The sequence below is a fragment of the Sphaerodactylus townsendi genome, linkage group LG09, assembly GCF_021028975.2.
Source record: "Sphaerodactylus townsendi isolate TG3544 linkage group LG09, MPM_Stown_v2.3, whole genome shotgun sequence".
Lineage (NCBI taxonomy): Eukaryota > Metazoa > Chordata > Lepidosauria > Squamata > Sphaerodactylidae > Sphaerodactylus > Sphaerodactylus townsendi.
In genome coordinates this window covers 41,401,839-41,414,705 of record NC_059433.1, presented here as the reverse complement: position 1 = coordinate 41,414,705, position 12,867 = coordinate 41,401,839, and the positions used below count along the sequence as shown (strand labels likewise).

The window sequence follows — 12,867 nt, the reverse complement described above, 5'->3', positions numbered from 1 at the left end:
AGTGCCTACCTAGTTTTTTCCCACTCCTTCCGATTCTCTAAAAGCATTGAAGGATCTTTTTTAAGCACTATCGTCATCAAAACCATTGTTCTGTGCACTATGGAACATTAAACTTTGATAAGAGAGCATTTATAGTGCATCAGACAACTATCAGCAAGATTTACCTTCTGTATAGTAGTGCCTTCCATTTTCGTCCCTGTGGAATACAGTGGAATTGGCAGTCCCCCCTATATGCCACAAGGGTCCTTTTGAGTTGTTTTTTTAATTGGCAATTGAAAGTAATTCTTTCATTGGGAAATTGAAATAGAGAAAGATCCAAGAGGATCTTGGATTGTTGTGTGTTTCCAGCTAAGTAACAATTTAATAAACTAGAGACTATATAATTCAACTGTTTTCCCAAGTACTATGAGTTTTTATATGTCAAAATTAATAGAGATCTTACTGGTGCAGTTACCGGTAAATATGAAACTACAGTTTGGCCTAAAGACCAGCCAATTTCCACTGTATGAAGAACAATTAAAATAAACATTTTATATACATCAAAATATTAAAAACACACAGCTATAAAACATATATGATGAGACCAAGATCAATACAATAATCTTGTGCATTATATTGGTCTTGAAGACATGTGAACTTGTAATGTTCAAATAGTAAACTAATTCTAATATTCCAGGTATAATCCAGTTGAATCACAGTGTAATGTCTAGTAGAAGTCAAAGAACTAGAGAGAGGCATCAGTATTTTCACCTTAAAACTCCCCTCAAATTTAAAAAACACCATTCTTGTCCAATCGTCCTTCTCCAGCACTGTGCAGAACGTTGCTAACACTGAGCGGAACTTAGAACCACCTAGGAGAGCTTCTGTCAGAGTTGCATCAATATGGTGGCTACCTATCCTTGTGACTTACGGGGAATGTGTTCTTGTCTATTTCAGTGTTTTAAAAATTGGCTTAGATGTTCATATTTGGGTGTTAGTAATGTAGTACTGACTCATTTTAATTTAATTGATTCATTGTTTTATGATCAGACAAATTCCTGAATCCAGATGCCAGCTTCCATGGTAGAATTTAGAACTTAGTGCTGTTCCCCTGAGGCTTAGCTCAAACAGTAGGCTTGGGGTCAGATTGACAAAGTCAGCTGTTCAAGGATCGGTAGTTTGACTTTTTTTTGTTATTCTAATTTCTTGTGGTATTGTAAATACACCTAGCATTTTAAAATAAGTCTCAGGGCATACTGGGAACATTTTGTTTCATTTTTTATTTAATACTAGAAAGAATAACCTGCATGTGGTCACCAGCAAGCTGATCCTATACAACATGTTTCCTTGAAGGGAAGAATCACTGAGTTAAATAGGACTTTATTTCAGGTTTGACACTTTGGTAATTTTCATGATGGTGCAGGAATGCCTCAACCACTGCAGCTCTAAGTTTCTGTTACGTACTGCTAGAGATGTTGTACCATATTTCTGGGTGTATGGGTGTAATGTTACTTTTAGATTAATATGAGTAAAGTACTGGTTTCAGTTTTTAATTGATCAGGAGAAGTGCTATCTGAATTTGTGCTATAACCAATCTTGTGTACAGTCTTCCCCTAGTGGCAAGATGAGAAAAAAACAGAGGAATAAAGGCTCATGACCTGGAAAGCATTACACTATCCAGAGTACACAAGGGATATTTTCCACAGCTTCTCAGCTTGAATTGCATTTTTAAAGTTTACATCACAACAATTTTTTTAATTGGAATTAGTGCTATCGATTTCTACTAAACTTGCCTATAAATATGATCAGGATATTTAATATTTTACATCCTGGCACTTGGAAATTTCTGACACAAGCCAAATCTTATCCCAATGAAAATGTATCTTAATTCTATAAGAGACTGAAAGAAAACAAATAGGGAACCTGCATGGACTTGCAGAAGGCATCTCCTTTTTCTCACTCTTTCTGTTTTCTCTTTCCCTTCATTAAGTGTCCATAGCCTCTCCTCTTTTTTGCCTCTTTCTCTGCTTCCCACGCGCAGACCAACCTACCTTTTACCTGCCTTTGGGTTTTCAATTTCTCAGCCATTTCTCCCTCTGATATCCTTTATGTGAGACGACTATGGTCCATGTGTGCGATGGCTGCTATAGTGCAAGGCTAACACCAGTTGCTCAGTGGGGGACTTGTGGGGGGCACCTCACTTTCCCCATATCCTTCTTTCCATATGATTTCCTCTTTCTTTTATCCTTTTCACCCACTCACCAATCTTTATTTAGTTTAAGAGGGAAGGGGAAAAGGGAGAGAAGGAAAAAGGGGAGGAGAAGAAAAGGAAGGGGAAGAGGGGAGGAAGGGGAGAACTAATAGACTAATTTAAAATAATCTGATAATCCCATCCATTCATTTTGCATAGATAAAGGAGAGCAATTACTTGGGCTTATTTCTTATAAAAATAAGAAGGTTATGGGAGCATTTCTTCAAAGATGATGCCTTAGATCAGTTCCATTTCCTATATTTAGAAGTTTTTAAAATCATCTTCTGACATTAGTTATCTGTCTCGGCTGAAAAAGCTCACATTGTTGGGTAGCTAATTATCTTGTAAGTTCAAACACAATGCAAAGTTATCTGTACTCAGATATTTTCTTAATGATGTATGAAAGCTGTGCAAGTCCATTCTAAAAATAGGAACTACACGTTTTTTCATAATACCATTAACCATCTCCATGGCTACTCTATTTGGAGTCTGTAGACACCCTATTTTACATGTTTACCTGAAAAGCCAGTCCACCCTTGTTTCTGCCTTCCAAAAGTACTTTTCAGTCAAGCCAGCAAGCTGTTCTCCTATATTTCTGGACATATTTATGAAAGGCTTGTTGGGCTATATAAGTGAATCTCAGACAGTTCTGAGGGGGAAACTCACTGGCACATACACAGAGACAGACATGTAGATCAGATCTGAGTACATGGTCAGTGAGAAGGATGGTGCACAAGATGGTGCACAAAAGTACATGGCCACAGCCCAAACAAGAAACCTGGAGTAAAGTTATTCTGTCTGCTTCCTAAATCGCCCTCATAAGGGACAATTTACCTAAGGTGAGAGAATGCATGTATTAGCTATTTTATATTTTTTTGCTCAGACATTGCTGAGACTTCGTTAGTCAATTCTGCTCAGCTGTATACATTGTCTTTTTGTAACTGATGACTTATACTAAGAGATGACAAAAGCAAAATAAATGAAAAAAATCCCAAAAAGGTTTGTATATCTTTTAACTGTTTTTCTTAAAATGAATCAAAACAATAATAAAACATGTTTTTAAAGATAGAACTTCTGAGCCTGTTCAAAGAACACTTAATTATCAAGAGCCACCAAAAATATTGTTAGGAATTTAGAATTATGTTTTAACAATTATTGTAGGCATATGCATAAATGAGAGCTACTCAATTCAAAACCTATTTAATACACATATTAGATCTTATTAGTTTTTTTGACACATCCATAGATCCCCTTAAGCTCAGTGTGAAAATATTAAAATTGGATTAAAATTGTCTTCCCACTGCACCATTGTTTTTTCTTTGCTCCAACTGGTGCGGTTCTTTGCTCTTCTTGTTGACTTCTCGTAGCAGTGAAGTTAATTTTTTCTCTTTTTTGAAATTGTTGTTATTGATTGGTCCCTGCACATCCTTATAAAAGCCTAACTTATCAAGAAGTCTAGGTTTGAATGACTCTGAATAATTATATTTCTAAGGGTTTTTTTCATACATCCATGGTGGTTTGAAGTAGGAGGATGATTCTTAATTTGGAGAAGAATCTCTTATGAGACAGAAATAAAGGGTCTTGGTTATGAGTTGCTAGGCAAGTATGCTTCTCAGCATGTTAGTGATAGTGAAATAGAATTCTATGTGCATGGGATATGTTCGCAGAATATACCTGGAGAAGTGAACTTGCCATTTACTAGAGACTTGGGCCAGCTGAGTAAATTGCACATTCCTTGTGGCAGAATGAGGTCAGGGAGCTGTTTTACCACATCATCAAGTTTCTGATACACTGATCTGGGATCTTCAAACTCATCTGCCAAATATTTCTAAAATAATTTCTCTTGACTTTATAAGTAGATGGGCAGCCCAATCCAGAGTGGGGAGCTGGACCCCTCCCTGGAGCTGGCGCAACCCTGCACTGGCATGGGTGCTCACCCTGCTGGTGCAAGGGCCAAATGTGCCGGCAGAGGGGCAACTTTGCCAGGTGTCATTCAGCTCTGGTGCACCTGACCTGGAAGCTGTCACTTGTCTCCAGACCCACTGGCACAAAAAGCTGCCCCACATGGCCAGGGGTGAGCCTGGGGGTGGAGCCAACCTTGGCTTCCACTGCCTGCTCAGCCCTCGTGTGCTGGGAGAGCAGGCGTTGGAGATGTACCACTTCTTTGTGTCATATTTCTGTTATCCCGTGTGGGGGATTCTTGGATGGTTTTAAAGATTTTTGGGAGAGGGCAGGGTGGCGCCAGAGTGGCACCATCCTCGCAGTGCCAGCCCTCTCTGGATTGGGCTGTTAGGGGAGCAATTCTAAGCATGTGAATTTAGAAGTAAATCTAATATTATTTATTGAGGTTTATTGCCAGGAAAGAGTTCTTAGGATTGCAACTTTAATTTAGTATCAAATGTATGATACATCTCAGGCAGATATATGGGCTTGAATTTAAAGAACCTTAAAATTAATTTTGGATATTTAAGGAAACTGTGAACTTGCATTTCTCAAACAACAGCCACCATATTTCATAGATCACTAGTAGGCATGCCTGAACCCTTGGGTCTTTCTGTGTTACTTGCTTGTAACCTGGCCATAGTAAAAAGGATGACATTTTATACAAAGAGAAATAGGTGTTTTGTTCCTTTAAAAGGTACTAGTACATTGTTGGCTGAGTGCTAACTACTGTATTAGGCTTATGAAAGCAAAAATTTAAGATGGCAAGCTTGGTCCCTAACCTACCTGGATAAAACTTAGCTCTTGGTTGTGTAGAGTGAACCATGTGTATGTACATGGTTACACATTATTGTAACATGTGCACATACAAAGTTATAGTTGCATGTAGATTAGGAGTGAAACTTGCTTCTCTAATTCCAGGGATGGATTCAGGCCCAGTAGCACCTTAGAGACTAACAAGCTTCTCTGGGTATTATCTTGCAAGCTGTGGCATATTTGCCTAGGGTGCCACTCTTCTGGTCATGTGGGGGGCGCAAAATTGTCCCCCGCATGACCAGGGAGATGGCAGCAGGGGTGGGGTGGAGCCAGGAACCCTCAACCCTGCCCATGTTGATAATGACATGGGCAGGGTCAAGGGCGCTCGAAGACAACGAGGCAACAGGACTTCTGGAGGGGAGGGCAGAAGGGACTGCCAGCTGCCGGCTAGGAGCCCGGGGGGAGCCTCCAGGTGGGGGGCAGCAGTGAGGGGTGGCAGAGCCCTACCCTGCCCCCAGCCATGGGGGGCGGGGTGGCAGCGCCATTTACCCCCAGTTCGCCTCTGCTTGCAAGAGTCAAAGTTCCCAGAGAGTTTTGCTCCTTGAAGACCAACATGGCTACCCTCCTGAAACTGATTCCAGGGATATTCATTTGTCCAGTTGTTATATATAAGTTCGGGGGGGGGGGGAGTTGTGGGCATCAGATGGTTTTAAGAAGCCTTCTCAGTTCTTTTGCGGGCTTATTCTCTTATAATGCAGAAGTTGAGACTTTTTAGAGATGCTCTGCTTAGCTGACTTTTGAAATCCTCAAATGACTAAAGGCTGTCCAGCTGTTCCTAAAATAGATGTGTAAAGGAAGAAATACTCCCCTTTTAGTATCTGTCATTATTTGAGGATCTGAAAGTGCAGGTTTCAGCCAAGTTTACTACTGAATTATAAGCAAAACTGCATAGATTTTGCAGGTTTGTCAGTTCTTCTTTCTGAACTTGGGGGTTTAATTTTCCTATTATCAAAGTTTTCAGCTATGTCTGAAAGAATTAAAAACATATGTTTGAAAAAAAGAGAGAGAAGTCAAGCTCACCAAGCTTATAAATAAATTCTTCACCATTTCCACAATGAAATCAGTAATTGACTGTGCTGTGGCTGCAGAATTCTAACCATTAAGCAACAGGATAAAATTATGAAGAGCAAATTTCACGGGCTTCAGATGACTTGAGTAAATGCATAGTTACTCAAAGACCAATAACTGTTAAAAAGGTATTGAGCTTTACTAGTATGTTATAGTCCAACAGATTTATTTTAGCATAAGATTCTGTAGGCATATGCTGGAACCAGTTTCATCAGATGAAATAGACTGGAACCAGTTTCATCAGATGAAACGAAGTGGGGAACCATACATGTAGGTATGTGGTAGACAAAAATCTCTGCTGTCCCAAGACTGTGAAATGTAAGAACTACCAAATGAAACATTATTGTATTAAATTCATATGTATTCAAGATATCCAGTGACCATTTACAGTGAGCAGGTTACACAGTGTATCGTGACTATGGTAACTGGTGACATAGGGTTGGATTCAAAAGTGCCCTTGTATGAGCAGATAAAACTTTGTCTCATTCAAAGTGGGTTTTTTAAAATGGGTTTTCCGCAGAATTCTTACTCAAGCTGCAGTTCACCATACTGTTTCTCACAAAATTCAAGTCCCTTGAATTTCTGGGGCATATTTATAGATGGCGTGGCAGGTGTGTGTATGTGTGAGGTCTGTGCCCTCAGAAGACTGGTGCAGGTAGAAACAACCCCATTTTGCAGTATGTGTGCCCCTGTTGTTACTAAACTGATTGATACCTGTGATGTATAAGAAAATGGCTAGTCAATCCTTGGGAAATATAATACATTTTTTGATTAATTCTAATTTAATAATTTCACATTGGAATTTTCCTTTGAACAGTGGAAATGTCAGGCCAGTTAGAATATGTCCTGAGAGGCTGAAATGTTATTTCTGAATACTGCAGTGTCTGCCAGCTGAGTATTTTGTTCATGTATCTCATAATAAAAGTTTATTCCATAATAAATCTCCCTTTAAAAGTGCTATGCTATCCTTTTAAGTCCACTGATTTCCCCAGATTTTGACACCCTTATAAGTCTTAGAATGCCACTGTAAGCTCTCTGCAAGTTGTAACAAACTTAACACAATTAGTCCTGTTGAAATGACCAATATGCCTAGCATCTGAGAAGCAATTTTCTTTCCATTTATGGATTGCAGTGAGTGGTGCGCGCGGATCTTTATGAACCAGAGATATCGTATCAGGTTGCTTGGAGCATTTTTGATTTTTAAAGCTGAACAGGAAACTATTTGACCACAAAAGGGGAAATGCATATCTTTTAACCCTGAGAGATGTTCATATTCAGGCTGTTTGCAGCAAGAATAATGATTTCCTATCCAAATGTGGCAGGAAAAGACTTTCTAGACTTTGTTGTGCTGCTCTGGGATTTGCAACAGCTCAGATAAAATCAGTAGGTGAGGTAAAATTTGGAAATAGAATCGGTAGCATTCTGCCACAATTTTTTAAAACTGTCAATTTGCAGTCAATTTATGGCAACACAGTAGATTTTTCAAGGTTAGAGACATTCAGAGGTGGTTTGCCATTGCCTGCCTGCATAGAGACTCTGGTATTCCTTGGTTCAAATACTGAGCAGGGCTGACCCTGTGTGACTTCCAAGATCTGATGAGATTGAACTAGCCCGGGCTATCCAGGTTAGCAATTACTGACTGGAGCATACTGGAATAGTTTGAAATACCATCACAGTGTTAGAGTTGATCTTTATTGAACAGTGAGCATTTGTTGTTATTGAGCATTGAGTACATTTGTCATTTCAACTTCTACCAGATTTTCAAAAATATTTGTTCTTCTGTTCTTAATATACAGGATACTGGCGTGGGCAAGTCAAGTATAGTTTGCCGATTTGTTCAGGATCATTTTGATCACAATATTAGTCCTACTATTGGGTAAGTATTGTGTACTTTTTAAAAAGTGTATATCAAACTAAATAAACATTATTAACATTCCTTTGCACTTCATGGTACTGGAAGAACTCTTTAAACACAGTCATGCTTGTGTTCACAGTTGTATAATATTATTGAGTAAGCCTATTAACTTCATTTTTAGCTAATGCCGATCTAAAACCACTTTTCATTCTGTGCCTCTCATCAGTCATGAGCAACACGTTATTTCCTTCTCTTTTGGGGGTGCACGTTTTAAATAATGTTTATTTTTTAAAAAAATAAACTTTAAGATAAGATTTAAAAATAAACTTTTAAGGTAAGATTTCAGGAATAACCATCTGTTCTTACCAGTCCTATTTTGTCCATCCCTCCCCCAAATTTCTGTCAGTTTATGAATTCTTCACTGAATAGTTGTACATTTCTTAGTATTGCTTCATTGGTTAGTACCACAAGAGCCCCACGTGCTGTTGTAGATATATCTCCCCCCAAAAAGAAAGAAAATGAAAACAAAAATGAAATATGAGAACTTTGGATTGGAGGCAAGTCTCTGAAATTTCTTTCACAAATCTCTCTATAAATAGATTCTCATTAGCATCACATATTGTTTAATTGTTCATTTTAAAAACACACACACAGTCCTTCCTTTCTGGAACAGCTAACCTATCATTGTACCTTTATTAGTTAAAATGTTTATATCCCAGTTTAAAATGTACAAAATAAAACCCCAAAAGCCCACTTTCCACAAAAGATGTAGTCTTCGGTCACTTCCATACATGCAGATTAATACACATTCAATCCACTTTCACAATTGTTTGAAAGTGTATTTTGCCATTCTACACAGTAAAATTCACCTTCAAAGTTCATTGAAAGTGGATTGAAAGTGTTATTCTGCATGTGCGGAAGAAGCCTTTGTCCTGTTAAAAGGCCCTGGAAAATAAAAATAGTTTGCAATGCCTCCTGAAATTTTTTTTAAAGATGGGGTCCCTTTTCTACATCCTCACGTCATGGATATTGCATATCATGGATAATGGATATTGCACTGTTGTTGTACTCTATCAGCCACCTGCAACTGGATCATCCTGAATTATTGCTATAGTCTAATAATCACAATTATTAGATGCACTTAGAGGCTAAGAGCCAGTGCGGTGTAGTGGTTAAGAGCAATAGACTCTAGTATAGAGAATCAGGTTTGATATCCTACTCCTCCACATGAGGGGTGGAGTCTTATTTGGTTAACTGAATTTATTTCCCTACTCCTACACAGTAAGCCTGCTGGGTGATCTTGGGCTAGTCACAGTTCTCCCAGAACTCTCTCAGCCCCACCTACCTCAGAAGGTATCTGTTGTGGAGAGAGGAAGGGAAGGAGTTTATAAGCCGCTTTGAGACTCCTTACTGGAGAGAGAAGCTGTGTATAAATCTAAACTCCTCCTCTTATTCTCCTCAGTATCCAGTGTTGTGTGGATGCATCTCTGTGTTTAGCAGCCATGTCATGTAATGGAAACATAAGAGCACCTTGCCTTTCACAATCAGTCTCGGCCCCCCCTCCCTGCCCCACATGCAAATAAGTAGTTTGAAATGTGGGTCAGTTCTGTGAGTCAGAATGTAAATAATGTAAATAATTGGTCTGAAATGTGGTTCAATGGTCTTGAAGGAGGGCAGGTTTCATCTTGTAGGAGCAGGAAGAAAGGTTTGTGCTTTTTTACTGTTTATTTAAAAAATAATGTTTAAACTGCAAAGTAAGAGCAGCCTTTCCTACCATTGTCAATTCCTGCCTCAAATGGGGCTCCTGCACCTTTAATAATTGCATGTCAGGGAGAAATTTGCATCTCAGAACTTCAGTGCATTGTGACTGTAGCAGGAAAACCCACACCACTCTATCATTTTCCTCCCTCAGTAACAGTTAAGACATAGCAGCTCCCTTCTGCTGACAGTCCTGAAAAGATTGCTGTTGCTGTTCTGTTCTACCCATTTACAGTTCCTTAAAAAGAAAAAAAAACCATTTGTCCTCAACACAGGCATGTATTCACTAAGAAGATGTTTTCTTGCAATAGAGAAATGGGTAGGCATGGAAGAGATACTCAGCTGTACATGACTGGTGGATTTCTAGTGGAAAGTAAATTAATTGTATAAAAAATGTTTGTAATTAAATGTAGACCAGGACATTGAGATGCCCTCACCTAGATGGCCCAGGCTAGCCCAGTCTCATCAGACCTTGGAAGCTAAGCAGGGGTAGCCAGAGACGTAGCAACGGGGGAAGCACCCGGTGCACTGGTGTGTCCTCCGCTCCTGCCTTCCCAGGGATACCCCTGTCCCGCCCTGGAACGCCCCTGGAATGCCCTCGCCACATCCCCACAGGGGGGCGCACCCCCCGTTCCCTTGGAGCTATGCTTCTGGGGGTAGCCTGATGGGAGACCACCAAGGAATTCCAGGGTCACGCTGCAGAGGCAGACAAGGACAAACCACCTCTGTTTGTCTCTTGCCTTGTAAACTTTGCAGGGTTGCCAGAAGTCAGCTGTGACTTGATGGCACTTTCCACCACCTCCTTGATATAATAAGGTTTAAAATAACAATAACTTTCTTGAGTCAACATTGCTAATGCATGTTTAACTTGTCTTTCAATAAAATAGAATTATATTGTTGCTTTAAAAATTGCTTGCTAGAAAAAGTAATTAATTTTACAATCCAACACATCTACTCTTCTTAACGGTATTCCAATTATGTTTCAAGGGATTTATAAGCTCCCTGTGGCATTCCAAAGACTAGTAGCTGAAACAGACTAACAATATGTAACTTTTATATTTTTGGATACAGTTCAGAGCTCATTCAGTTGAATTATTTGAAAAGAGGTAAAAACTAATGGGTAGTGAAGGTTGTTTTAATAAATGGGGCCAAGCTAAACCCAGACTGAGCAGCACTTCAGGAAAAATTGCTTAGCAGTTAGGCCAGATGTGAAAGGAACATTCTTGTTTGCTTTAGTTCAGGAATTGACCAGTGTTCCAAACCTGACTAACTTGAATGCAAAACCCAAGATTCATCTTTAAAGGATTAGAATAAATATTACCATTGGCAAGTTTTTTTACAGCATTTAGAGTGAAATAATTCCACCCAAGATGAGGTGTTTTTTAGCAACAAAAATATAAGAAGAGCTTTGCTGGATTAGGCCAATGGTTCATCTAGTTCAGTTTCACATTTCTCACATGTCCTTGAAGTCCCATAGCACATAGCCAAAGCCTCTCCTGTTAGGACCCCTACTACTCACAAGTGCTGCAGTGAAGAAAAAAGATGAAATCCAAGTTTTAAAGATTCATACTCACTTTCATTCCTAAGTTCCATGCAAGTCAACACAAGATATTTTAAGGTGACACACTGTTAGCAAACCTAGGCAATCAAACTCTTATTTTTTAATGTTGGAAAGTTCTGCAACAGCTGTATTTTTAAATCGGAAGGGCATGAATCTTTAGTTATGCAATGCATTTAGGAAGAAAAAATTCTTCTGAAAGAATATATCATGTATGCAGGCTGGGGACTCAGCAGGAGGAAATCCTGTTTCCTCAAACTAGCCTTCATTTTATCTCACTTCCCAGCCTTCTCTCAGCTTTCTTCCCCGCATCCGAATTTCTCTCAACCTCTTCAGCTTTTTATCCCTTCTCATCACCTTCTCTTGCTCTCCCAGCAACTTCTGCTGCTTTCCTCCAACCTTCAGTCCTGCCAAGGTTGTTACTCAAAGGCTCCCGGACCTTGATTGACTGGCAGCCTCCTAGTTCTTACTGTGATCCTGTAACATTTCTAAGTTATATTATTTGGTGGTGGTGGTGGTGGGATTTAATCCCCTTAACCATGTTTTCAACTATTTGACTCTTTCTGCAAGTGTGGGATTTTCTCAGGTCTATAGAAAATGTTTCTGTCTGTACATAGCTCCATGGTACAGAAGTTTTAGTCTGCATTGGTCTGCATTCTAGGACCATGTTCAGAATTAGATATATGCATACGACAAATAAAGATACTGAGCCCTTTAAGAAATAATGTATTTATTTTTCCTTGAAATGCTCAAATACTTGTCCATGTAGTCTGAATGAAAAAATGTGGAATTTAAACCAGTCTGAATGAAAAAAATGAAGAATTTAAACCAGATGATTTAAGAAATGTGCTGTAGCTGTGATCTGTTCATGTCCTAGAGTTTAAATAATGTGCTGTTATTTCTTGCAACCTTTAGTGCTTCTTTCATGACTAAAACTGTGCCTTGCGGGAATGAACTTCATAAGTTTCTGATCTGGGATACAGCAGGACAAGAACGGGTGAGTCTCATCGTGGTATCTTTATTTGGAAGCCTTTGTCTGCAGTCTGCGCTGATTCTTACTATATTCATGGTGACAAATATCATAATCCCCTGTATCAGCGGACTGAATGGCAAAGTACTTGTTTGTAGGGAAACAAAAGTGTCTCTCTTCCCTCCACACTGTGGCCCCAAGTTGAATCAAGTCCATGTGGTCCTTTAAAAAGCAGTTCCCTACAGCTGCTTTGTGCCTTCAGGGAAAGTGAGTCAGGTTAAGATTTTCCTTGACATGGCTTGTTAAAATATAATGTGTTGTTTGACTCTCTGTTGCATACCTATCCTGACAGTCATAAGAGTTAAAATTTTGCTTTGCTTTAAAAAAAATACAAAATATCAAAATAATATCAGATCAGTCTCATGTGACACTTCCTTGAATGAAATCACAGATGCTTAATGACAAATAGGAAATGTGTGCCACGTAATTTCTAGAACATTTTAAAACTTTGCTTTCAAGGTCATCATGTTTCTTCTTTAGAACTTCATCCTATTACTGTTCTCCTTTGTACCGATAGCTATATTATTAAATGTTCATGGGAGGTTAAAAAAAAGAACTAAGCAATAGACAATTCAGAACTTATTTAGGCCAAAGCATTAAATATAAGCTGA

The 12,867-nt window shown here is 39.0% G+C and overlaps 1 protein-coding gene across 3 annotated transcripts in view; it reads left to right on the top strand.

Moving 5' to 3' along the window:
• RAB31 (RAB31, member RAS oncogene family) overlaps positions 1–12,867 on the top strand; it is a 49,216-nt gene that overhangs the window by 18,103 nt on the left and 18,246 nt on the right. For all 3 annotated transcript variants that reach the window (XM_048507862.1, XM_048507863.1, XM_048507861.1), the window contains exons 2-3: positions 7,852–7,931; positions 12,142–12,223. In XM_048507862.1, the coding sequence (XP_048363819.1) occupies positions 7,852–7,931; positions 12,142–12,223 (162 nt within the window). The remainder of the gene's footprint in view (positions 1–7,851; positions 7,932–12,141; positions 12,224–12,867) is intronic.